At 42.7% G+C, this 23,930-nt stretch overlaps 3 protein-coding genes and 1 long non-coding RNA gene across 8 annotated transcripts in view; 3 read left to right on the top strand and 1 right to left on the bottom strand.

The window, feature by feature from the left end:
• scin (scinderin) overlaps positions 1-1,794 on the top strand; it is a gene marked incomplete in the record, with an annotated part of 40,970 nt that extends 39,176 nt beyond the window's left edge. The window contains 3 exon segments of the mRNA XM_014338570.2: positions 648-725; positions 800-860; positions 1,093-1,794. Of these exon segments, the coding sequence (XP_014194056.1) occupies positions 648-725; positions 800-860; positions 1,093-1,256 (303 nt within the window).
• Positions 1,795-3,145: 1,351 nt separating this feature from the next.
• arl4ab (ADP-ribosylation factor-like 4ab) lies at positions 3,146-6,856 on the top strand. Of its 2 annotated transcripts, none has more exons than XM_005937781.3 (2): positions 3,146-3,527; positions 4,510-6,856. In XM_005937781.3, exon 2 carries the CDS (start codon positions 4,587-4,589, stop codon positions 5,190-5,192), a length of 606 nt encoding a protein of 201 aa, XP_005937843.1. In that variant the 5' UTR covers positions 3,146-3,527; positions 4,510-4,586; the 3' UTR covers positions 5,193-6,856. The 2 variants fall into 2 exon arrangements, with proteins under 2 accessions (XP_005937843.1, XP_005937844.1); XM_005937782.3 differs by lacking the exon at positions 3,146-3,527 and adding an exon at positions 3,534-3,866.
• Positions 6,857-13,722: 6,866 nt separating this feature from the next.
• anln (anillin, actin binding protein) lies at positions 13,723-23,402 on the bottom strand. 4 transcript variants are annotated; one of them, XM_005937787.3, is made up of 23 exons: positions 23,229-23,402; positions 21,657-21,807; positions 21,150-21,572; positions 19,765-20,087; positions 19,334-19,634; positions 18,942-19,108; positions 18,757-18,846; positions 18,560-18,668; positions 17,983-18,269; positions 17,770-17,903; positions 17,543-17,684; positions 17,322-17,457; positions 16,896-17,069; positions 16,602-16,728; positions 16,403-16,451; positions 16,229-16,282; positions 16,082-16,114; positions 15,965-15,983; positions 15,260-15,372; positions 14,841-14,927; positions 14,636-14,743; positions 14,280-14,452; positions 13,723-14,194 (listed from the first exon to the last, which is right to left on the bottom strand). In XM_005937787.3, exons 1-23 carry the CDS (start codon positions 23,244-23,246, stop codon positions 14,074-14,076), a joined length of 3,339 nt encoding a protein of 1,112 aa, XP_005937849.1. In that variant the 5' UTR covers positions 23,247-23,402; the 3' UTR covers positions 13,723-14,073. The 4 variants fall into 4 exon arrangements, with proteins under 4 accessions (XP_005937849.1, XP_042082859.1, XP_005937848.1 ...); XM_042226925.1 differs by having other exon boundaries at positions 17,983-18,272; positions 18,599-18,668; XM_005937786.3 differs by having other exon boundaries at positions 17,983-18,272; positions 19,334-19,631.
• LOC121815516 lies at positions 14,141-17,675 on the top strand. Its single transcript, XR_006055156.1, has 5 exons — positions 14,141-14,248; positions 14,667-14,748; positions 16,266-17,170; positions 17,258-17,468; positions 17,570-17,675. It is a non-coding gene; the product is annotated as an uncharacterized LOC121815516 (long non-coding RNA).
• Positions 23,403-23,930: the final 528 nt, after the last annotated feature.

Here is a 23,930-nt window from a genome sequence, read left to right as displayed (position 1 = left end):
GCTCATCATAAAAATGAGAAAACAAAAACCTGAATTTATATTATTTATCAGACTAATGACATTTTTTTGTTTTTTTGTATTACTTTTGCCACAGTTTCCCACAGATGTAACAAACTAAGATGGAGGGACAGTATTCTTTGCTTACTATTCAATCATTCCTAGTTGGAGGCTCACATTTGAACTATTTATGGGTCATGATTAGCGCCTCTGTGCTGTCTTTCAGTCCAGCTTTGCCCAGCCACTGGTAGGACTTCTGGATGTCAGTCACTTGTGTTAAATAGGCCCTTGACAGCATAAGACCCACATCATGTATAGCTGCTTCACCAGTAATTATGTGCTGTTATATTTTCCAGTCAGACAATCAGCACATTTGGTGTAGTGCATTTAAACAAACTGGAAGACCCGGATATCATTAAACACTCCTCTGAATAATAAATGCAGCCTTTATAACGCAGGTTACAGTTATTCACAGCACTTCAGTTACCTGTTACATTCCCCGTGTGGTCAGGTGGGACAGTTGTGCTATAACACAGTCCCGTGTCATTAAAACCTACATTCTGAGCTTCTAATCCTCATTCAACTTTTGTCACATTGTGCTAAACACTGATCATTGAAATGTAGCTGAGTTTAAATGTTATTGTATGCAGATTGAAGAGGTTCCAGGAGATTTCACACAGGATGACTTAGCTGAAGATGACGTGATGCTGCTGGATGTCTGGGACCAGGTACTCCACTGTAGAACATGACAGACATCTTAGGACAAAGTGAACAACCCCTCACACGCACTCTTCTGTTGTAGGTGTTTGTCTGGATTGGAAAGGATGCAAACGAGGTGGAGAGAGCTGAATCTCTCAAATCTGGTGAGCTTTTGACTTTAGTCAGAATGTTATTAGGTAGCATGAGACAAACTATAGTAATATTCAAAGATCTTTGAATAATAAAGAGACTATTTGAACCTGTTCTGAAATACAATAGCTAACAGCTAATGGGAACCCTTAATTATATTGTTTTTTAGATTTTTATCTACAAAATTCATCCTACAACAAACTTTTGTTTGAGGTTCCTGTCTGTGACTCACTGTCTCCTCTGCAGCCAAACAGTACATTGAGACTGACCCAGGGGGGCGTGACAAGCTGACTCCTGTGGTGGTGGTGAAACAAGGCCATGAACCTCCCAACTTCACAGGCTGGTTCCTGGCCTGGGACCCTTCCTACTGGGACTCTATCACCAGGAGCGTGAAGTCTCTGAATGTTTAAAACATTCACATGATAAATCACCAGAACACAGAAATATTATCATCTTTATAATCAGCACAATTTAAATATATATCCACATGTGTACTGTCAGTCGTAGATTTCTTCCCTAAAGTTTGAATACAACAAGCCTCTAAACTTTAGAGGCTTGTTGTATTCAAAGCAGTCTGTATTAAAATCCTTTAATGGGAACAGTCCTGTATTCACTGCGCGATAAGCTGCTTTCTCATACCAGCTGAAACAACTCAGCTTGCTTTGATAGTAATCAGTAATTAAAGGTTTTTATGGCGTGCATAATGTTACGAGTGTTTATGAAGTCTTGGCCAGCTGAGGGTTTCAAATGAAGCGATACTAGCTCTGCTCATCCCTGTTAGTACTCTTATTGCAGCATATTGGATTAACTGAAGGCTACTGTGTCATCTTCTAGTTCAGCAGTCCAGGGCATTATTCTCTGGAAGGATGTTCCTGATTTTGACAATATTGTGCAGCTGAAATAAAGCATGTAAACTTCAGAGCTATATAATAAAAGTAGATAATCAAATGTTGGAAGTTCCTGCGTTCTGTTCTTCTTTGGTCTGTTTTAACACATCCACGGTGCAGGCAGTAATGGTTTACACCTCCTGATGCATCATCATCTGCCAGGACACTGGAAAGTTTTCTTTGCCATCTGTTTTTGTATCGGTCCTTCTGAATCCCTTAAACTTACAAAAACAGCAGTTTTAAAAAATGCAAATGCATTGCTCTGAATATGTGTATTGGCTGCTCTGTGCTTGCAAGATGTGTACTGGGTAGCTTTATATTTACTGTGTGAATGAGAGTCATTCATTTCCTGTGAACTGTTACCACTTCTTACAACAGTTGAAACAAAAGCGTGGCAGACTCGGTGTATTTAGTCTTCTAGTTTCTCCATCCATGTATGCAAGTAGTCATAGTCTGAATGATACAATTCCACCACCAGAGGGTGAACACGAGGCCCGGTGTAGATGTTTGTATGCCCCCAGATGAATTTTACATTTCCAAGCACCAACTATGCCTATAATAATATAATTAAAAATATGTAATAAACTATATTTGGCCACGACATTCATATTGATCCAAAAGCACGTGAATCTCAACCTCATCCACAGAGCAGAGTTGCTCATTTATGGGCTGGAGACAGTATGATAAAAATGAAAATAAGCAATGTAGTAGTTTCTTTGTTTTTTAAATTGTATACGTGCGGGTTAGCACTGCTGCTTCACAGCAAGAAGGTCCTACTGCACGAATCCACCATCTGTCTGGGTCCTTTCTGTGTGGAGTTTCCATGTTTTCACCCGGGGCCCGGTGACTTCTCTCCGGATACTCCCGCTTCCTCCCACAATCCAAAGACATGCGGTTCGAAGGATTATGTTAATTCGTAATTGCCCAGAGGTGTGAATGTGTCTGCCTCCCTGCGTCTAGCCCAGCGGCGAACTAGCGACCTGTCCATGTGTATCCCGCCTATAATGTATTTTTAAACCCTTCAACATAATTTAGGCCACTGTGTGTGGAATACTAACCTGAAAAACGGGCCTTCTTCCAAATAAATAAATAAATAAATACATAAAGAAACCTTTCGACCGACACGTGCTCTTTGATGCACAGCCCCGGGTTTGAGTGTAACCGCGAAGTGAGTCGCTAAATAAATAAATATATAAATAAATGACTTTAAATTAACAGTGTTACATAACTTTGGAAAAATTGAGGTTCATGATAATTAGACTATAAAGTGCATGGAATGAATCCCGAGTAACTCTGAAATAGTATAAACATTTAATATCACTAGTATCCATTACTATTACAAGTATTACTATAATCCCGTTTTGATGTTCCCGTGGTGGGCGTACAACACGAGGGGAATCGTATAAATAGGCCACTGACGCTGGACTCTCAGCTCTTGTATGATTATAAGATTTTACACGAGGATGATGCATTATGGGGAAACCTAAAGCTATATAATTTCCTATTTCAAACCCTTCCGAACAACAGCACCCTTTGTATCGGTACGTTTAATGAGCCCTTCCCTTTTACGTGATTTGCTTCGAGGCCTGTGGAAGTCAGCCAAACCAAATATGCCGGCTGTGCTTTTATTTTGAAAAGCGAAAGCGGAAATGGTGGTGTTTATTCTAGTGGTCTTAGCGCCGCTGCGGAATGGAGAGGTAGTAGTAGTTGTAGGCGTCTGAGGAGGTGACAGCGGTGGGTGACCGAACCTGTGGACGCACTGCCAGCTGTGATGGGTTAACATCGTTTGTCGAGGTACGTTTCTTACGCTGCTACTGTGACGGATCCGTTCTTCTGTAGAAAGCAGCGATAACAGCCGGGAAATCATATCCAACCCCAGAGACAGCTCAAATTAATTTCCCCTCAATGAAGCAAATTGCGTTGATGTCCGCCTGCTTTGTCATGTAACGCTAACCTAACGCTGCTTTATATGTAAACGTGCATAAAAGGCCCAAAGCGCTAAGACTGCTTTTTCCAACACTTGTTGGCTTTGCAAGCGAGTCAGGTCTGTAACACAGGACCCACAGCACTGCACGCCAGACTCCATTTGGATCTCTCACAAACTGACGCCGCTCCTCGGATAACAAGCTAAAGGTATTCACAGTGTTTGATATAGATAGAGATGTTTCATCAATCTTTATTTGCCATATTTCAGTTCGGGCTAACTCTTAATACTAGGTTTTAATGAAACGCTGGTGGCGCATCACTTATCGCCGTCTCCGTGTGTCTACCTTCAGTGAGCAGGGCGGGAGCGGCCGCTGCAAACCGGGCATAAAGTCATAAAAACGCAGTTTTCTTGTCGTCGGAAACGTGTTCATCAGCGACCTCACGGGAGCCCAGTTCTTCAGCACATGTCGATTTGTTAGTAACGTAAGATTTATTTTAATTTATAGATTAGAAACGGACCTTTCGGCATAAAGAAGTCGGTTGCCAAGCAACACATTTTTAAAGCAACATGTCAGTGTGCTCAGTTTAAAAAACACAAAGGCCGGTTTTGATCTGTCCATGGAGGTGACGGATGGATTTGGGGGGAATTTAAAAGATCTCCTACCCCCGTTGTTTACGAGTCACACGTTGAAGTGCGCCCTGCTGTTTTATTCCGAGCTCAGTCCTCAGTGTCAGGATAATGTAAGGGTGTGTGGGTTTATTCACTTCCTGGGTGTTTGTGCCCTTGTAAAGTAACAGAGTGCTGTGTGTTTGCATGCCTTGACTCATGCATTTCTCCTCTACATTCTAGCTTTTGCTGCAGTTCTTTCACAACAAGATCAACCTCGGGAATATTTAGTGGCAACTTCTTTCAGTCTGTGTGCCAAGATGGGAAACGGACTGTCGGATCATCGCTCGCTGCTCCCCTGCCTCCCCTGCTTTCAGGCTCTTCACATTGTCATTCTAGGACTGGACTGTGCAGGCAAGACCACTGTGCTGTATCGCCTGCGTTTCAATGAGTTTGTGAACACTGTCCCGACCAAGGGATTCAACACAGAGAAGATCAAAGTGTCTCTTGGAGGCAGCCGTCGGACTGCGTCTTTCCACTTCTGGGACGTAGGCGGCCAGGAGAAGCTGCGGCCTCTGTGGCGCTCGTACACGCGCTGTGCTGATGGCATTGTGTTTGTGGTGGACTCGGTGGATGCCGAGCGCATCGAGGAAGCCAAGGCAGAGTTGCACAAAATCACACGGCTGGCAGAGAACCAGGGTGTGCCGGTCCTTGTGGTGGCTAACAAACAGGACCTGCGCAATTCTCTTAGTTTGCCTGAGATGGAGAGCATGTTGTCTCTAGGTGAGCTCAACACTGCCACACCCTGGCACCTTCAGCCTGCTTGTGCCATTATCGGCGAGGGGCTGCAGGAGGGACTGGAGAAGCTCCATGCCATGATCATGAAGAGGAGAAAGGTGCTGCGGCAGCAAAAGAGGAAGAGATGATGTGCTAGTAGAGGAACTACAAACTATGAGCAGAATCTAAAGCTGCACAAGTACGGCTGAATACAGCACTGGGTTTAGCTGGAACAGTGATACCCATTCTGTCAGTTGCCCCTTTTTGTTTGGGTCTGTTCCTTCAACTGAAATGGCTTAAAGTTAGCCGGTGCTCCCACTGAGGACAGTGCAATGGATTCTGAATGCAAACAGTCATTCTAAAGTTAGTGCAGCAATACGCCGAACTCTCAAAGAAGGACAAAAAGCTTTTGTGTTTATTTGTTGAAACATGCGCTGTACCAACTTAAAAACAATCAAATAAGTCTCGATCGTGTATATTCCACCAAAGCTCTGAAAGTTGATAACGACTCACTAAGTACAGAATCACTACTGACTCCTAGAAACAGCGTCACGTGTCACAATCGCTACAGTTGAATAGAAGCTATTTTTCAGAGGTGCGCCTGTGTTCCTGCTGACACGTCTCGATGACATGACAAGAGTACACTTACACTAATTGATTTTCATCATCTGGTTACTGTTTAAACATAACAGTAATCAGATTCTTCACTTGACAGCAGTGTCAAAAGACCAAAATGTGACTCACGTGAGTTGTTTTCTTAGCATGAGGCTGCTTTTCAATCAACTGCACCAAAAAAGGGCTTTATATACTCTCTGATATTAGTTTATATTACAAAATGTAGTCAATAATTGACGTTAGTGCTCAAATATTTAAAGCTAACAACTATAACTACTGTCATAAAAAACCACAGTGAGAAGTCAGAGTCACACTTGGAGTAAGATGACAATCAGTCAGCATTATACTTTTTGATATGCAAGTGTCATCTGCATTGCTGCTAAGATGTTAGTTTTCAGGTCACCAGCCACATTTCTTCATTTATTAAGTTCTTCAGGGTCATGTCTCCTTGTATTGCAGAACATAGACTGGACCCACATGCTTTACTTGCATTGTTGTAATGTCTAAGCCCGTCCTGTGATTACTGTGCCACTGTCAGTGCTGCTAACATTGGATAAAAACTGTGATGTTAAACGTCATCTGAGAATTTATTTTCATGTTCAGTGAGTAGTGATTGTTTCCTGTTTTTTTACTTCCTTTCATGTTTGGAATTTTTGTTGTAAGGCATTAATAATACACTTTTAAAAAGTAATGCTCAAGTACTTTTTTGGACATCGATTAACATGATCAGAGTGGAAGCGTCGAAGCGTTTGGGTGTATGTAACTGTCGAACTGCTGCTGCAGTGAGATACAAGGCTGAGCAGTTCTTACTGATTGAGTTAAGGATTTGCAGCCACCGGCTTTTGCACGTCTCAGTGCTATGAACGCGAGCTTGTTCGCTTATTCAAAGGTAGCCTAACGAGGCTTTACAAGTTTACAATTTGGTAACTTTGTGGGGAAAACAGAAGCAAACTCGGTGTCACTGGTTCCAGCTGCACCACATGTGCTGTTGAAGGTAAACGTGTTATTGTGTGTCCTTGTGGGTAAGCAAATGGGTTGTGTAGCACCAAACTACAGGACTGCATCCAAAGTCGGGGTGCCCATGGATGACCGTGATGGACAATTATTTGCTATAAAACACGACTTTGATTCCACTTCTTCAAAGGAAGGGAATTGTACATCATGTGTTCAGTTATACTAATAAAAGTACATTTGTAAATCCGTTGGTTAAACAGGGCCGTTAAAAAGTGTTTTCTCCCTTCCTAATTTTTATTTTTTTGGCATGTTTGTCATACAAATCTTTCACACAAAGATGCCCCAAGTAAATACAAAATGTAGTGTTAAGGGATTATTTGATTTATTGAGGCTGGTGGGCTTACTTGCTTTTATTTGTTACTAAGGGAAAAGCTACCAAAGCCAACATGCACTGTGTGGAAAAATATTAGCCTAAACCTAATAACTGCTTGTGCCAGCTTTGAGAGCAGGAACTGCGATCAAGCATTTGAAATAATGTAATGAGTCTTTGAAACTACTGTGAAGGAGTTTTGGCCCACTTGTCTTTACAGAAGTGTTCAGTTGAGCCATATTTGAGGATTGTTGAGCATGAACTGCTTTTCATGGTCATTCCAGAGCATCTGGATCCGTTTTAAGGTCATTTCAAAACATCCAAAACCTTGATGATGGTTTTCTTTGTACCATTTCGAGGTGGACTTGTTGGTTTGTCTTGGGTCACTGTCCTGCTGAATAATCCGAGTGCACTCAAGCTTCAGGGCATGAACTGAGCTGGATTTTCTTGTAGAGCTAAATTCATGGTTCCATCAATTACAGTATGTTGGTCAGGTCCTGAAGCAACAAGGCAGCCCTAGATCATCACACCACCACCACTACATCTGACTTTTAACTGTGTCACCCACTCCTTTGTGGATAACGGCTTTCACCATGGTTCAATGAAGTCCCAAAGACTCTGTTTCTAAACTGCTCCTGAGTGTCTTTAGCTCGAGGACATGCTGTCTTTTGCTTTATGGGATCTTTTAGCTACTTCATTTTATCAGACTTTGTGATTTCTTGGTTCATCAGGTCTGAGTGTAGCTTTTCAAAAACTCTGGTTAATCACAGTTCATTCATGGTTTAATAAGGGGTGGTAATTACTTTTTGCACACAGGGTTCAGATAGCTCTTTAATAAATGAAATAATTAAACTAATATTGTATTAACTTTGGATATCTTTGCCTAATATTATGAGTATAATATATATGTAAGTGTGACAAATATGTAAAATAAATAAGAAGTTGGGAAGGGGGCAAATACTTTTAAATAAAAGTAAAATAGAAAGTTGCTCTGAAGCACACGAAAGTCAAATATCTGTCCTGATAATCTGAAAGTGTTTTTATCTGAACTACGTGCTGGATGAACACAAAATTGTTAGTTGGCAGTTTGCAGAAATGGTCCTGCTATCTCTTCACTCTGTGCTAAACGGTTGGTTGGGTGGGGTCTTGTCGGCAGGCAGCCAGACTCTTCTCAGGAAACCGAAGCAAGGAAGGGAGTGGTTCCTCTTACATTATCACCGTATCCTGTTCTCAGCTCTGAAAACTGCAGTTTACACCGTTCACAGTTGGAGCTGACTGGGAATCAGATTAGAAGTCCACACAGCTTTCAAACATCCCACCTCAACCCTGCACCCCTCTCCGCTGCTGAGTATACACCCCAACATGGATGGCCATGCTTTTAAAGTCTTTTTTTCTCAGCTGTTTAAAAGACTGGAGGAACGGCTATGAAAGATATTCTGCTAGCCACTGGTGCTGCTACTGTGACCCCTGAGTTAGCTCAAACTCACATTAGCTGACCTGAAGTGATTCAGAACACTGTAATGGTTGGAGACCAGTATGCCCTAAGTAACAGTCATCCTCCAGTGTCCTTAGCAGGCAGCCGACTGGACTAGATACAAGTAGAAAAGTGGTGGCGTCTCTCAACCTCATTTTGACCTCATGTCTAAACACACACGTAGAACCTGACAGAGAAGCTGCAGCCAACAGTGTGTCTTCACTAATCCATCATTAATGAAACTCCAGGACCAAGAAGCCCAGGACTGGTATGATTATGTAGAAACAAATGACACCTTCAGTAGTGTTTTACTGCCGGCGGTCACCCTCCAGCCAAAGGGAAAAGGCAGTCTTGACCTGGCACGCCGCTCTACTTTGTGTAATGGAAAATACACAGGGGTGCTGGGCAGATACTGCTGTGGAGGAAGGAAACTGCAGATGCTTGAATGACAGCCTACCGACTGTGTTTAAAGTGGACATGACATGTAAAAAGGCTCATTTACAGCACGGAGCCCTGCTCTAAAAACTGTCACAGACTTAACACTGTGAAGCTGGAGACGTTCTTAGAACATGTTTAGCACCACCATGTGCCAGAAGAAGAACATGACATGATATGTGTCTTATACACCCAAAGAGTATGGTATTAATACACTAATGCAGTCACTCTTCATGTAGATTTAAGTTTACACGGCCCACCATGGATCGCAAGAGTTTTAAAAGCTCATCTATTCTCCTAGTTTACACAGTATTTGTGTTCTCTTCGGTCAGCAGTGGGTTTTGCCTCTGAACTCTATCATAAACGCCATTTTTGCCCAGTTTCTGTCATATTGTAAAATCATAAACTCTGGCCTTAACTGAGGCAAGTGAGGCCGGGAGTTCTTTAGCTGATGTTCAGGGTCCTTTTGTGACCTCCCAGATAAGTCGTCAGTGCACTCTTCAAGAAACTTTGGTAGGTTTAACAATGTTTCCTGTTTCCTCTATTTGTAGATAATGGCTTTAGGTATGATTTTACTCCACTGCCGGTGTGTTCGGGATCATCGGCATGCTGAATAATAAAGCTCTTTCCAATCAAATGGCTTCCAGATGGTACTGCGTGATATCTGACTGTACTCTGCTGCATTCCCAACACCATTTGCTAAAATGTAGTAGAACAAAGAACACACACCAAGAATACTTATTCAGTGTTTTTCAATAAGTAATCTTAATAAAGAAGACTGTTGCTACCTCAAAGCACATTGTGTACTGTCGGTCCTGCGTGCTGCACAACAACATTCAGTATATAGTATTTACTGTTATTTACACTTAGCTAGATTAATGCAATGGTGCTGTGTTTATTATGTTGCTCTCTTTTCTTTCTCTCAACAGGTGATCCAGGACATTTGTATATTTCTCACTGTCCCTCTTCCTTCTGTTTTTCTTTTCCTTCATCTTTCTCTCTCCCTTTCCTATCCCCCAGCCATGTCTGTCCCGTCTGTAACAACTGAAAATTAAATTAAATTAATAATAACAAAAAAAGTTGATTAAATGGACCAATATGGCAAGGCTGTGATGATCCACTTGGTAAAGTAAATCCATTGGGTATGTTTGTGGGCCTTCAGACATCAATTCTGACGGCTAAAGAACCAAATGAGACAGGCAAAAAAAAGAAGACTGCATTTTTTAAACTGCAATTACACCAGGAAAAAATACCTTTTTCTATTCTTAGAACCGTCTTAGGGACATGGTCAAATGCCTTCTCCAAGTCCACAAAACAGACGTAGACTGGAGGGTCAAACTGTCACCACGCTCGAATATAGAATAAAGAGCTGGTCCGGTGATCTGCAACCAAGATCAACATCACACTGATGCAACTGAATCAGAGATTCAACTTCCCATCGCCGAGTGGATACTCACGAAATCAAAGGATCGGTGAGAAAATGTGATGCTTCCAGCTAGCTTTGAACCAGAACTCTGAATTTAACTTACTGTATCCCAAGTTGTATGTTCAGCATTACTTACTATGGTGATTTAACCAGATTTTAAAAAGAGCCACTTTTGTGACACACAAAACTGACTTGTCCCATTTTTCATGTGCCACCACGCTGCCTCCAGCCAGCTCAGCTCAGCAACAGTGAAGCAATTGGGGCAGATTCATTTCGCTCTGTGGCTGACACACTTCGTACTTACAGCCTTATAGTGCAGCTCAGGCAGAGGAAATGTTTTTTCTAGACAGTATAAAGGGGGCAAAACTGTTTTCAGTTCAACTTCACAGTGTTGCCTTCCTGCTTTTGGAGCTACTTCAACCATATATTCCAACATCACACTATTTAGAAAATGTGCTCCATCATTCTAACTACACGGCTCAACACTAACACGTGAGACTTAGCTTTCATGCTGCCTTCTTTACTCCCACAGAGAGTAGGTTCCTGGCACTGTACAGGAATGGCGTGCTACACTGGATATTCAGTGCCAGTAACTGTTTCACTAGTCTAGCCCACTTGAAGTCACACAGAGATATGTCCCATTAAATAAGAGCTTTGACTCCCCCTGTCCTCGACTGCTGACCCACAAGGCAGGATATTGTCCACAGGGTCATAAATTTCCCTCGGTGTCGCCTGCTCTGGCTCCTGGAAGACAGTTGACTGTGGCTGCTGGTGTCTGTAGCTTGAATGTCTGAGAACAGAATCAGCAAGTACCAAAGTTTGATTCCCAGCAGGTGTGTCGCCGAGCGGAGGAAGACAGACACATGTTGGTGGTGAATGGGAGAATAGTCTATGTTGATTATTATAAAGGAATATCTGCATCTTTTGTTAGGCCAGCAGTTTGATTGCTTATTGTGTCAATTAAGATCTGCACTATTTACATGACGAGACATCACGATTATTTAGGTAATAGTATATAGTGCATATAATGCTGTGGGTTCTCCGAAGGAAAAAGTGACATATCAGAGGAAGTTTTACTCCCAGATATAACTCAGCTGCATACCTTAAAGCTAATAACGCCCTCAAAGCCTTTAGTGAAGCCAGAGTTCTGCAGTGAGCAACGGACTAGAAATCCATATTGTCCCATATTAGCAAATAAAAGCAAAGCTTGATTAAAAATTTCTAGCCTTTAAAGACATGTTTAATAAAACACTTAAAAATGTAGTTTTGAGCGATTTAGTAACTAAATCTGAGAGCTGGGATAGGCTCCAGCCCCCCCCCCTGAAAAGGACAAGCAGAAGCGACTGGATGGATGGATTTAGTAACTGTTGCACATAGAACATAACCTAAGCACAATAAGCACCACAGGCCGTGCCAGTGCAGCAGCGGTAGGGGGCGAGGGTTGGGTCATGCTAAAATAGTCTATCGTGCTAAAATAGAAACTAAATGTGAGCTACTTATATTTCTGGGTGGTATTTATATTGATGCTTTTCTACTTAGCTTTTTCCATAATAAGCATCTATGGAAAGGGCTAAGAAAACTAATATTGTTCAGCATGAATACGCATTGTATATGGACTGCTCAAATTTAGCCTGATGAATCTGTTTCTTTGATTGGTCAGAGGCCCTGTTGGTGGTCAGTGGGGCTCTGGCAGTGCTCATCCTGTTCCTCCTTGCACAAAGGAGCACATACTGCTCCTGTTTAAATACCTCAGGACACATTGTAAGGTATTTGACCGCCCGGGGCTCCTGAGCTGGAACATTAAATCTACGATGGTAGATTTAATGTTCCAGCTGCAGCAGCTGTGTCAGGTTACAAAAGCAGAGAGGTGCACGATCTAGACCAGCCAACTGCCAAAGCTGTCTTTATAGGTCACACTTGCTGATGATCAGGTAATCAAGTGCATTTTGTTAGCAACACATGGCTGTTACTCTGAAATCTCATGTAAGCCATTAAAGATGTACTTCGGTATTTATGTGGCTGCAGAGTCCTGTGGAAACTTTATTTTCACGACAGAACTGTTCATCTCAGTGAGGTCACTTGTTTCCTGCATCATCGCTGTGTAACCTCTTTGCCAGTTATCACAAACACATGATTGCACTTCTTGCTGCCGAGAAGGCCCAACCAGTGATTCAGTTTAAGAACTGACTTTATCCAATAAAGTTTGGAGCTGTTTTAAATGATGATTTCCTTTATTGGAGAATAAACTCCAATAAAGGAAATCATCATTTAAAATCTGCATTTTGTATTTACTGGAGTTATTTTTCTATTAAACTTAGTTTGATAATCTGACACAAGCATGACAACTGTGGAAAACCCCAAGAAATCAGAAAGGGGCAAATACTCTTTTTAATGCACCAAATTGCAAAAAGGTAAAAAAGCACCGTTTTCATTCAATATAATTACACAGCAACATGTAAAACAGCCCGTCCATTCTTTTTTTAATAAAGCTTGTAGCGTACATTGTTAAACAGCCACGTTTACCAAATCAGTGTGAAAGGATGGAACAAGACATAACTAGAGATAATGATGCATGGGGACCATTTTCAGGTTGCATTTATCAACATTTGCTTTTAAAAAAGTGCTTTTATTGAAAATGTTATTTATTTGCAGGTCACTAGACTATTTTATTTACTCTGCATTGTCTAACAGGTACCTAAGAGGTAAACATGCACTCTGTAGTTTGCTGTTACACCTGAGACTCATTAACATGTATATAAAAGGACATCATTTGAAAAAGGTGGCTGCTGATGCTGCCCCAGCCTCCTGGTAGATACACGGGTGGCATCAATTTTAAAATCATCAAGTTACTGTCACAAGTGAAGTGACCTCAACCTCCCACCTCCACGTCGCTGCGATTCAAACTACACTAGTTATACCGATCGTATAAACTCCTACGTCACTGTTCATATGCATGTCCATGCTGCCTGCCCACCTGCCAGGGTGACAGCTCTCATCAGCCTTTTACAGCTGAGGGGTCAAAACTGTCACCTAAATTTCTCCCCCCCCCCTCAATTTCTTTGTGTAGATGAGCCATGTGTTATATCTGACAGAAGCTTTACATTTTAATTAAAAATAAGAAAACTGAAACATGGACGCACAGTGGTTAAACACTGCTGCATCACACTGATGTCTGGAGCTCTTTGTGGAGCTGACATGTTCTACCTGTGCCTGCCTGGTTCTGTCTTCCACAGACATGCACAGTAGGTTGAGACAGGCAGCTGGGACATGGGCCAGCATGCTGGTTATGCAGACTCAGGCTTCAGAGCAGGATATGTAACAGATCGGCTCCCCAGTTATCTCCATTGAACATAATACTTTTTTGGGGGAGGGGGTTATAAAGCATGGACACATATACACACACACTCACTCGCGCACACACGTATATATTTAGAGACAGAGGAATTTGAACACCACGCACATTCAAATTTCAACACTGAAACACAAAGTTTTAAAGCCATGCAGCATGTGCATATTAAATATTAGCATTAACGTAAAAACGTGGCAACATCAGCCAAAGCACATCAAACCAGGCTTATGCATCAGATATATAAAAACCCAACACCCACGTAAATGCAGAAAAACCTGTTCTAGCATGTGTCGGATGTTTATTTCACCTCCTGTGATCAATGATCCTACTCAAATATCCAACTGGTATGATAGTATATTGCACTTAGTAAGCCATGCATCATCAGCAGTCCAAAGAATACAAAGGGATTAGTTGGGCAGCGGTCTGTTACAGGCATCTGGCTGCCACATCCGCAGGTCCACCAGAATCTGGTTCAGCTTCTTCATCCACAGATTTCTCTCCTCCTTGGTGTCAGCACTCAGCCAATTTCTGCACAGGAAAACAAGCAGAGTATGTTGACTGTCATCAAGCCACTCTTCAGGAGTAAGTACCTGTCCATATGGTGGAAACGTACCTAGTGACACACGTGGTGTTCTGGCACTGGCTGACAAGCGTTTCTCTGTCATCGTCTCTCCGTGGTCTGATGGTGATGAGCTCAAACGTGTTGGGTCGGGCACAGAACTCTCTGCTGGCTGGCTCCACTGCCTTACTTGTGCAGTTGGACAGATTGATGCGACCAATGGGATTCTACGAGATGTAGAACAACCCTGTTCAGTCTTTGCTTATATTTTATTCTTAAAGCTTTAAACTTTGGCACCGTCTATTTAATGTTTTTCAGTTGTTACTGCAGGTTTAGAGCAGTCACATATTAGTCAGCACGTGAATGTAGAGTAACAGACAAACTTGCTTGCTGGCTCGCAGCATTGTTACCTTTCTCTTTTCATCGTCTGGGTAAGTCCAGTAGGAGATGCAGTATCCTGACAGGACGCACCATCGTCTGTGCCAAGCTCCAAACCCACTAACATCTTCAAACATCGTCTGTGGTAAGAAAAAACAAAGACAGATGATTAGACTTCAAGAATAGTTGTAGCAGCAGCACATTAAGGCCAGTATCAGCCTCATGAGCCATACTCACCAGGAAGCCCCTCTCCTCCACCTTTGAGCCCACTTCACAGTGCATCTTAAGGTAGATGTGGCCCTCCAAAGGGCACAAGAATGGCACCTATGACCCAGAGCAGGCAGACTGAATGGAAGGCTAACACTTCATACAGCACTATGCAAAAGTCATGAGCCACTGCATATTTCTTTATATTTTACTGGGAAAATAAGAAATGACAATCATTCGATTTCAGTACATGTGGGAGAAAAACAGTGGTGCAGTCTACAGGTGAATATGGACATGGAAACACTGTGTGTGTCATGGTTAATACTTAATTACATACATAGGCTGACATAATTACTGAGTTTACAGATGCATGAGGATGTTACTGCCATGGTTGTAACAGTGTGAATGGAGACAGATATACATGGACTATGAACTCAGGGCTTTCATACCTTCTCCAAAGGAAACTGGGTCTTCCCAATTGAAGCCAGGGTGAGCTTGTATGCTCCAATCAGAGCAAAGTTACTGGTGCGAACCGCATTGGGGCCTCCAGGACTGGCCACAACTGCAACAACATACATTATGCTTAATAATGACAAGTGACACAGGTGGAAAGTACTGAACACATGAAAAAAGGAAGGTGCAAAAAGGCATGGACACACCCCTCAGACATCTGTCAGTAATTAGAAACCCTGCTACTGGGTGCAAATTCGTCTCAGCTGGTTCCTATAAAAAGGTGCCTCATTACTGACATCTAGTGAGAATTTCATGTCAAAAGAATCTTTAGAAATATATTGACTTAAAAACATTGGTGATGTGTACCCACTCTGGCTCATTTGTTTTGTTCAGACATACATTATAGCTAAACATCTGTATTTGGTTTTGCTCAGATACAACTTTCCACACAAAAGCTGTCACACTGTGACTAAAGACGTCACCTGGAAGAGTATTGAAATGTTTCTCCTGTTTAAAACGGCCCAAATGAACAGAATCCACTGTGTGAGAATAACATCACCGATTCATCCAGTACGTCTATTTGACCTAATAAAGCTCCTTTCTCCTTGAAGCTTATATTGAGACCATCACTCTGTATCTTTTACACTTTGTTACACAATAGTCATCACAGCACAGTTTGTATAAACCTTAGTGTCACATACCTGGTGTCTGTGTCGTCTTCTGCAGGAGAAGAATAAATTAATTAGCATGTGGAAAAAAGGAGCTTTTTTCTCATTTTTTCTTTAAAGTTTTAGTTTTTAGTTTTTTTAAATACTTACAGTGATGGCAAGGAACTTCTTTGGAGTGATAGCCTAGGAAGATGAAGAAATATTACATTTGTTTTAAAGAGTAAAGTGAGAACAGCCACACACTCTAAAAGCATATCCCAACAGCAAACAACAAAAGTAAAATAAAACAGGAATTACCTTCGACTTGTTGGTTTTCTTCTTCTTGTCACTGCAGATTTCCCGTTTCTGCACCTGAAAGGGAACAGCACTGTGCAGCATCAGTAACACTGCAAAACAGAAACTTACAGAAGACTATGAACAGACGGTGTCACAGAAATACAGCGTTAGTACTTGCAGAACGAGGACACGTACCAGACAGTATACTTCTAGACTGATGTCAAAGCCACTGTCAACGTCAGATCTGAAAGTCAAAGATTCTCCTCAGCAATCAGTAAATAAATTATGTTTAGTTAATAGTGTTTAACAACAGAGGCGACGTGCTGAAATGATGAGTGACCACAGCGGTGTGACTGAAGGCCAACAGTGGCTCCACTAACTGCTTCTGACTCACATAGTGAACTTGGTGGGGAAGGTGAGGGTGTCGCCACTCAGGCCACGGTGTGTCGTGGCTAAAGGCGTGGCCACAATGTTCTCTGCTCCCGCCCTGATCATGATGAAAAATGAATGTTTGGTAGACTCTGAAATAATGGAAACAAACAGCATGACAACATTAGTATGAAATTGTGGGATTTCACTCTGACTGTGAAGATTCTTAAAACTGACAAATAACAGTTTGATAAAAGCACTCATTTGAGATGTGGTCTAATGGAGAACATGGAGAACTGTAGAGTTATGGATCGTGTACCTGGTTTATTGGCAGTGGAACAGACAAAGTCAGCCTTGAGAGGCAGGCGTAGCTCCTGCAGGGTGATGCAGCCTTTGGAGGCCATCGGCTGTGGGGCTGCAGGCCCCTCTTTCCTTCCTCCTGGATTTCCTTTCAGCTGGTCCAGCTCCACCTTCAGTGCTTCTCTCTTTTCGCCTGAGGCCATCAAACGTAAACAAAGTCATGTCTTTGGGCCAAACCATGTCCCTCGTTAATCTTCTAAACACCGACATGTGGAACTCTAACATCGACACTGGGTAGGTCTGTGCAATGCTTTCACATTTTATACAGGAAACTAAATATTAGCACTATGTGTATTTTTTATTTGTGTTCCTTTACTCAAGACTCTGTGATCGTGCTATGTGAACAACCTTGAGCTGACTAAGGAAACATTAGAGATGTGCTTACTTGCCACCAGCAGCAGCCTCTCTGCCTCAGCCTCCACCTGCGAGCCTTTCCCGTGTTCTTCATCTGTGCAGCAGTTGAGTGCCTGGCTGGCTTGATAGATAACCGTCTGCTGCAGGTTGATTTCATTTGTCAGAATCTACACAAAAGGTAGATTTGTGTGTAAGATCAGACTGTAGTTTATTACCAGTTGAAATCCTGTATGGAACAAGTTTAATGTAAACCTTTATCTTCTGTTTGACACTGAACAGGCTGGATGCTCGGGGCTCCTCGGCTCTCTTAGAAACGTCTTCTTTTCTCACAATAACCTGCTTCACACTGGGCCTCTCGGTGTTCTTCACCCTGGTTGACCTGTATGCATCGATACTTGCACACAGCAACAAACATTCAGTGAGACGGTGAAAACAGACGGCTCTGAAGCATCTCAGCACTGCACGGAGGAAACACTTACCTGTAGGGAAGCTTGTGGTCCTCACTTGAGACACTTGCACCATCTCCATCTGAGGAGGTCTGGAAGCTTTTGGCTTTGGCGACATCGTCGGGAGTTGTGCTCTTCATAATGAAAGAGTTGGCTGGAGTGGATGTCTGCACAAGTCATGAAGAAAATATTATCACTGAACAATTACCGCTGCATTTCCATGGACGAGGACTCGTCGGTGCTTACCATCATTCCCTTTTCTGGACTGTTTACCACAGCGGCCACAGTCTCTGCCAGTGGAGTGAGGAGGGACATCGAGGAGATGTTTAAAGCATCTTCCTCATCACCGCTGTGATCTTCACTCTGTTCTAGATCTCCAAACAGCTCGTTGATGACGGTAGAATTGACAGACTGGTCCACGTTTTCTTCCCTTTTCTCCTCTGGGGTCTCTTCAGTCAACTTATCTGTAGTGTGAACAGCCACTTTCAGGGGGCTGGAGGTCAACACTGGAGGGGAGCTCATCAGCTGACGACCTGCTGTTTATTTAAACCCATGTTAGAAATCTTGAGATTGTCATCAGGAAGTATGGTTTGTTTTGTTGTGTAGAGCTGTACCAACACCCTAAACTCAAAATCTGAAGTTAAACTGAATCACTGCTGAGGGTCCAACAGAACCACCGATGGTGACAAAACACACAGCAGTCATTGCACTGTGACTAAAAACAATATGTCATATTATAATCTGCCCGACACCAGATAACTGATAGCTTCACTTTACCAGTAGTCCGAGTACTCGGGCTCTGTTCGGGACTGTCATGCAATACCTGAAGGAGCGCACTCGCCGCGTGCGTCAGATTTCTTACATGGTGCAGGGAATTCATCCGGCGGCTCAGATGAGATCACTTCTCTCTCAACAGGCTTTACGACCTCTTCCTGAAAAGTACGTCATTTGAAAAATTCACTGGGGTGAATGCTGGGAGACTTTATTTACTCTGTGTGTGCCTGATGCTTCCTGTCCAACCTTAGTGTCCGCTCCTCCTTCTTTGTCCTTCCACATTTTGCTCCTCTGCTGGAAGCGACTGCAAATTTGAGCCAGCTCACTCTCACGCTCCTGAAACGAGCAGGCTTGTTATTAGAATGTGCCATTCTGCTATTCGGATAAGGGCGAAAAACATAACTGCAGCACCAAGAATGACATCAACCTACCAGTTTCTGCCTCATAGTGATGTCAGCGGTGGTTGTGTTTGTAGCCTGGGCAGCTCTGAGTCTCTCCTGTACCGACCTGGTGTTTGGAGTCACAGAGGCAGCGCTGGTCTGTACTCCGACTCGAGCAGGTGAGCTCTGGTTGATGCGCTCCCGCAAAGATTTCACTCCTATTTGAGATGGTAAAAATCACTCTAACTTGTGGAGGATAGAATCAACTAATGGGTCTGTGTCAACACTGATTTGAGCAGACAATTAAATGACAATGTAGGAAGGTGCCCCTGGTACACAAGTGAATAGAACCGGCTGATGTGCTAAGAAACTGGCCATATCAAAACATGCAGACACTGCCACTGAGCAATTTTCATCATAACCAGCTTTCCAGTCCAACTCACCAAAAGCTCCTGTAGTAACCTTTTCCCTCGAGGCTGGAAGGTCAGATGAGCTGGGCTTGGCGCAAAGCTCCAGCTTCTGGGGACTGCAGGAGACATTTGGGCCTTTGGACAGGGCCTGATGTTTTTGGGGACTTTGAAGCGCTGACATGGAGGAGCTGGCCTTCTGCTGACTAGATAAGAGGGCCGGTTCCTCAACCGAGGTCTTCTGATGAATAGAGGACACTGTAGCGCCCTGGTTGGAGCACTTCTGAGGACTGGATACCAAGTCGGCTTTTTGAAGGCTTGGAGAAAACGCAGCCTGCTGAAAAATAAACAGATGGAAAGCCAGTTTATTTATACAGGAGATATATTTCTAGTGACCCAGGAAACCTTGCAGGAAAAGCTAAAATTTGAATAGTGAAGCGATTATGCAGAAGATAAAAAATGAATACCTGTTTGGAGATGCCCGTGCACTTGCTCCTCACGGTTGAACTGGTCACCGAAACGCTGGGTTTAGTGCTGGAAGCCGCAGCACCTCTGACTGTAAATCTGGGACTAGACGAAGCAGCGAGCGTCTCCTTTGCTTTCTCTTTGGGGGTTTTAGCATGGCTGAGATCATCCTCCCAGGAACCAATGGTTGCAGCCAGGTTGGCCAGTCTGCCTCTCCTCCCAAGGGAAATTTCTGAGGAGACAGAGGGACTGGCAGCTGGTTGGGCATCAAACGGTCTCTTTATCGTGGATACAGGAATACAGTCTGAAGGTACATCACAAGCATCTGAAAAGGGAGAAACAATTTCACTTTTACACGTTTATTCACACGTAAGAAACAGACGTTATCTGGAATTTCAGGATTAGAGCTCATCTGAGGACGAAGATGGAACATCTGTTTTTCTGAATCCTTCTTGGTGTCATAAACTGTAACTGTAACCAAAAGAATCACGTATAAGAGAGCCAACAGTGTGTGTTATATAGTTCTACATTACATATAAGAGATTTCTTTAAAATAGACCGCATCAGAAAACATTTCAACCTCCTGTTGTCTGCTTGTAGAAGTGGGAATCACCAGACAACACAATACCTGACCTATGATACGATATTATTGCCATTATCACATTTTTAAAACCAGATTACACACAGTCACTAAAACCTGCCATAAGACCGACTGACTGTAGCATCAGTCGGACACTCAGCACGATCTGTTTCTGAAACTACAGCAACTGTGAGAAATGATCAAAAATCCCACATCTGGGACTTTCTACATAGACAGAAATTCACATTTAACTTTAACATTTGCACTCAGCACCTTCCTGTTCCATAAGAAAATAACCAGAAAACCACCAGCTGGCAGCCAGTTCCGTCCCCGAGTTGTCACTGACTTGTTCAGATTAATGATAAAACTGCTGGCTGACTGTCAGGCGACCTGTGCAGTCACCTTTGGTGTGGACAAGCACTTAGTCACCACAAGCTACAATTGGTTGCAGACTGTGGAACAAAAGATTCAGTCAGCTGGATTCAAACATGGATTTTTTAGCTTCTTTGTTTTTGTAGATGGGAGGAGGCTGCTGAGCTGTTCTGTCTTGTGACTGAGCCGTTTGCTTGATCTGAATTAGGAACGAGCTTCATCAACTTCAGTGTGTCCAGAGTTTGATGCTTTCTTGGTTGAGCCGATTTCATGTAGATTCCCTCAGCTGTTATCTCAGGATGGTGATCTTTTGTCTCAGACTAATTTTTATTTATTACTGATCATTTTGTCCCCCCCCCCCTCCTGAAGTCCTGTTAATAACTTCCTGTAAATTTAAACTCATTCTATGTAAATTAAACAGCAGGAAACTGTTACCGTCAGTGTTCCAGCACTTCCTCTGCTCTGCCAGGTTTTTTAAGCGTGATTTCATGCCAGCAGCAGATGGAGCTGGATCCTCTGTGTTACTCTGAGGAGCTGGATTGGCGGCTCCTATCTGTGCTTCTGTTCTGCTTGGAGGAACAAGAACAGTGCAGACAGCCACCTTGTCGGGTTCTGGGCGTTCAGTTTTCAGCTGCACTGCCTGAGACTGCAGAACAGGCTTTCCTGAAGTCTTCTCCGAGGAGGAGAAAGGCCGGATGCTGGCTGGACCCACCGGGGGCTTTTTGTCTGTGGGAGGATCTGAGAGAAGAGGAGCTTGTGGCATCACCGGCTCCTGGTTCTCTTCATCAGCTGCAGGTTGGACATTTTCTCCAGAGCACTTGCGCTTCGAGGGAGATGGCTTTGTGGACGTCTGGGGCACTGAAAACAATAAAGAGATTTAAGCAAACACAAGACAGCTGCAGCTCAGAGGTTAAAGTGCCAAAACATTAAAGGGGCTCATACCTTTATCAATAAGAGACTCGCTGATCACAATGTTTGTGTCAGTCAGTGGCTCTCGAGGCCTTTTCACCACCTGTCTGTTCGCTGCATTGGTTCTTTCTGCCAGTTTCTTCTGGAGGTTCTCTCTGCGAGCTCGAGTTCGCTCCAACAGTTTCTAGTTTGGTAGAGTTGGGTTGTTAATAAAACATCACCTCTGTAGTGTTCAACTGCTTTAGTGAAACAGAGTCGAGCTAAATTACAAACTAAAGCCAGGTGCACAGAGGGATTTATGGCAACGCTGCTGCATCTAAAGGGATGACGCCGCTCACAGATACAGTTTCTGCATCAAAGATCATTTACAAGTGTTTACACCTCATATAAATGGTTTAATAGTCTCCTATAGCTTTGGGCTCTCACGGTTCTCTTTGACTACTGTTACAAATATTTCCCTCACTGTCAGATTCTAATGTTCCTTAGTTTTAGCTGTCAGAGCTGATAACTCCTGAAACATGTGAGCGCATCCAAAGAAACACGAAGTAACCAAAGATAATAAGAACGTGTTTGCTTTCCCTCGTGTTTCTAACACTGCGCTTACATTTCTCCTGTTTGTTTCATTCTGCTGTCTTACTAGTCATATTTTAATTGCTGCATATTTAACGGGAATGCACCCATAACCTCGTTGTCCATGAACAATTGCACTAAAGGCCTAATTCTATTCTGCTGTGCAAGTCCCGACACATACGACACCCTACATCAGCTCTGCAGGCGCTGACGAAAAGCATTGCTGAAGAATGACGCACGCTCCTGTACGCCTGCGGTTTAAACTCTAATGACATCAGACCTGATTCATTTCGGTTAGTTAGCTGGCAGCACCGACATGAGTGAAAATAACAGAAAAGAAAGAAACTGACGCCCAACAGGTCCGACTGCTGGACGCAGCTACGGACACTCAGCGAGTTTAACGACTGGGGCGTTGTTTAACCTCCTAAGACCCGAACTCTTCCACGGCATGCATTCTTAATTTCTCTTTGATATTTGGTCACATTGGGGCCCGATGAATGTAAAAATAAAGAATTACCAGATTTTTTTTTTACCTTATTTTTGTTTTTAAGAAAAATGAGAGCCACATGAGGATATTCGTTTAAAGTTTTGATAGAACAGTAGCATATAACGTCCTCGTAAGTGGATATCAGGCCCTTGTAGCGCAAAATTGAGTATTTTGGTCTAAATAACCCCAAAGGTGATGTCCACATATGTGGACGCAGGTCCTAGAAGGTTAAGGAGCGCTTAAATATAACGATCATTCAGGAGCGAAATACTTGTTAACTTGTTCCAGCCACATACATACTGACATTAAAATGAGATACTTTTTTGTGGCTCATGTAGTCATTTTGACCAAAGAAACACGTGACATGTTTTCTTCAGCCGTGTTAAAAACGTCAACGTCTAAAGCTAATAACAAACAAGCTAATGCCCCGTGCTGTCTGAGCACTACCATTATAACATTTGGTTTCTACGTTAGCTGTGCACTATCCAGTCACTTTAACGCAGCTTCTTCCGTTGTTGGCTGATTAGTAAAGTTTTTCTGTGACTCACCTCAGTAAACGGATCCATTCTGGTTACTTTCTAACAACTCGACTGCAGTTTGAAGTAAAACTACTACAGCTGCGTGTACAGAGAACTGCGCGACTCCAGCTTCTCTCTTTGTACCAAACAGCTTCTGTTCAAATTTGAATTTCGGCGCTGTGACTACTGCGCAGACTCCACATCTTCAACGGACCACTTAGAGCCAATCAAAATCACCGAGAGGGGTCGTGACCGGTGTTGTGCCAAAGAATGACTTCCGGTGTTTCGGTGTGTTTTTTATGTTTGCTCAGATTACAAAATAATCTGCAGTCAGCAGGGTTTACGAAGGTGTTACATATAAAATAAAGAAATGGCCTGTTTTGCGGGTATCTTTACGACTCGGCGTTATTTTACATACTGTGTTCTACATTATATTTGATTCAGCCTTTTTGACCACTTAAAATATTCTGAAATTATCGTTATGTTAATTTTTGTTTTATGTTTTTGCAATTTTTGCTGCCCTCTTGGTCCGATCTCTTTTGGAAAATAAATCTTTTCATGTCAATGACTTGAATGTAAATATATACATTCATTAATAACATAAAAGTTGCTTTGCAAAAAAAAAAAACTGATTGCAGTTTCTACCTGTGACAAAAATATTGTTTCTGGCTTTAAACATTTGTAATTTACGATCGTTTAAATGTCGCCAATCAAAATTTTGGAAAATGTCGG

The sequence above is a fragment of the Haplochromis burtoni genome, unplaced genomic scaffold (genome assembly GCF_018398535.1).
Source record: "Haplochromis burtoni strain Fernald_Lab_line unplaced genomic scaffold, NCSU_Asbu1 Contig_235, whole genome shotgun sequence".
Taxonomy (NCBI): domain Eukaryota; kingdom Metazoa; phylum Chordata; class Actinopteri; order Cichliformes; family Cichlidae; genus Haplochromis; species Haplochromis burtoni.
The sequence above is the reverse complement of the archived record's forward strand: the minus strand, read 5'-3'. Positions and strand labels throughout refer to the sequence as shown.

Excerpts from the sequence above, each read along its gene's own strand:
- arl4ab (XM_005937781.3), top strand. The coding sequence starts at position 4,587 with ATGGGAAACGGACTGTCGGATCATCGCTCGCTGCTCCCCTGCCTCCCC.
- anln (XM_042226924.1), bottom strand. Across the intron at positions 21,573-21,656 it reads CGAGTCTCTTATTGATAAAG|TGCCCCAGACGTCCACAAAG; the intron begins GTATGAGCCCCT and ends TATTGTTTTCAG. Across the intron at positions 17,070-17,321 it reads GAGGCTGCTGCTGGTGGCAA|GCGAAAAGAGAGAAGCACTG; the intron begins GTAAGCACATCT and ends TGATGGCCTCAG.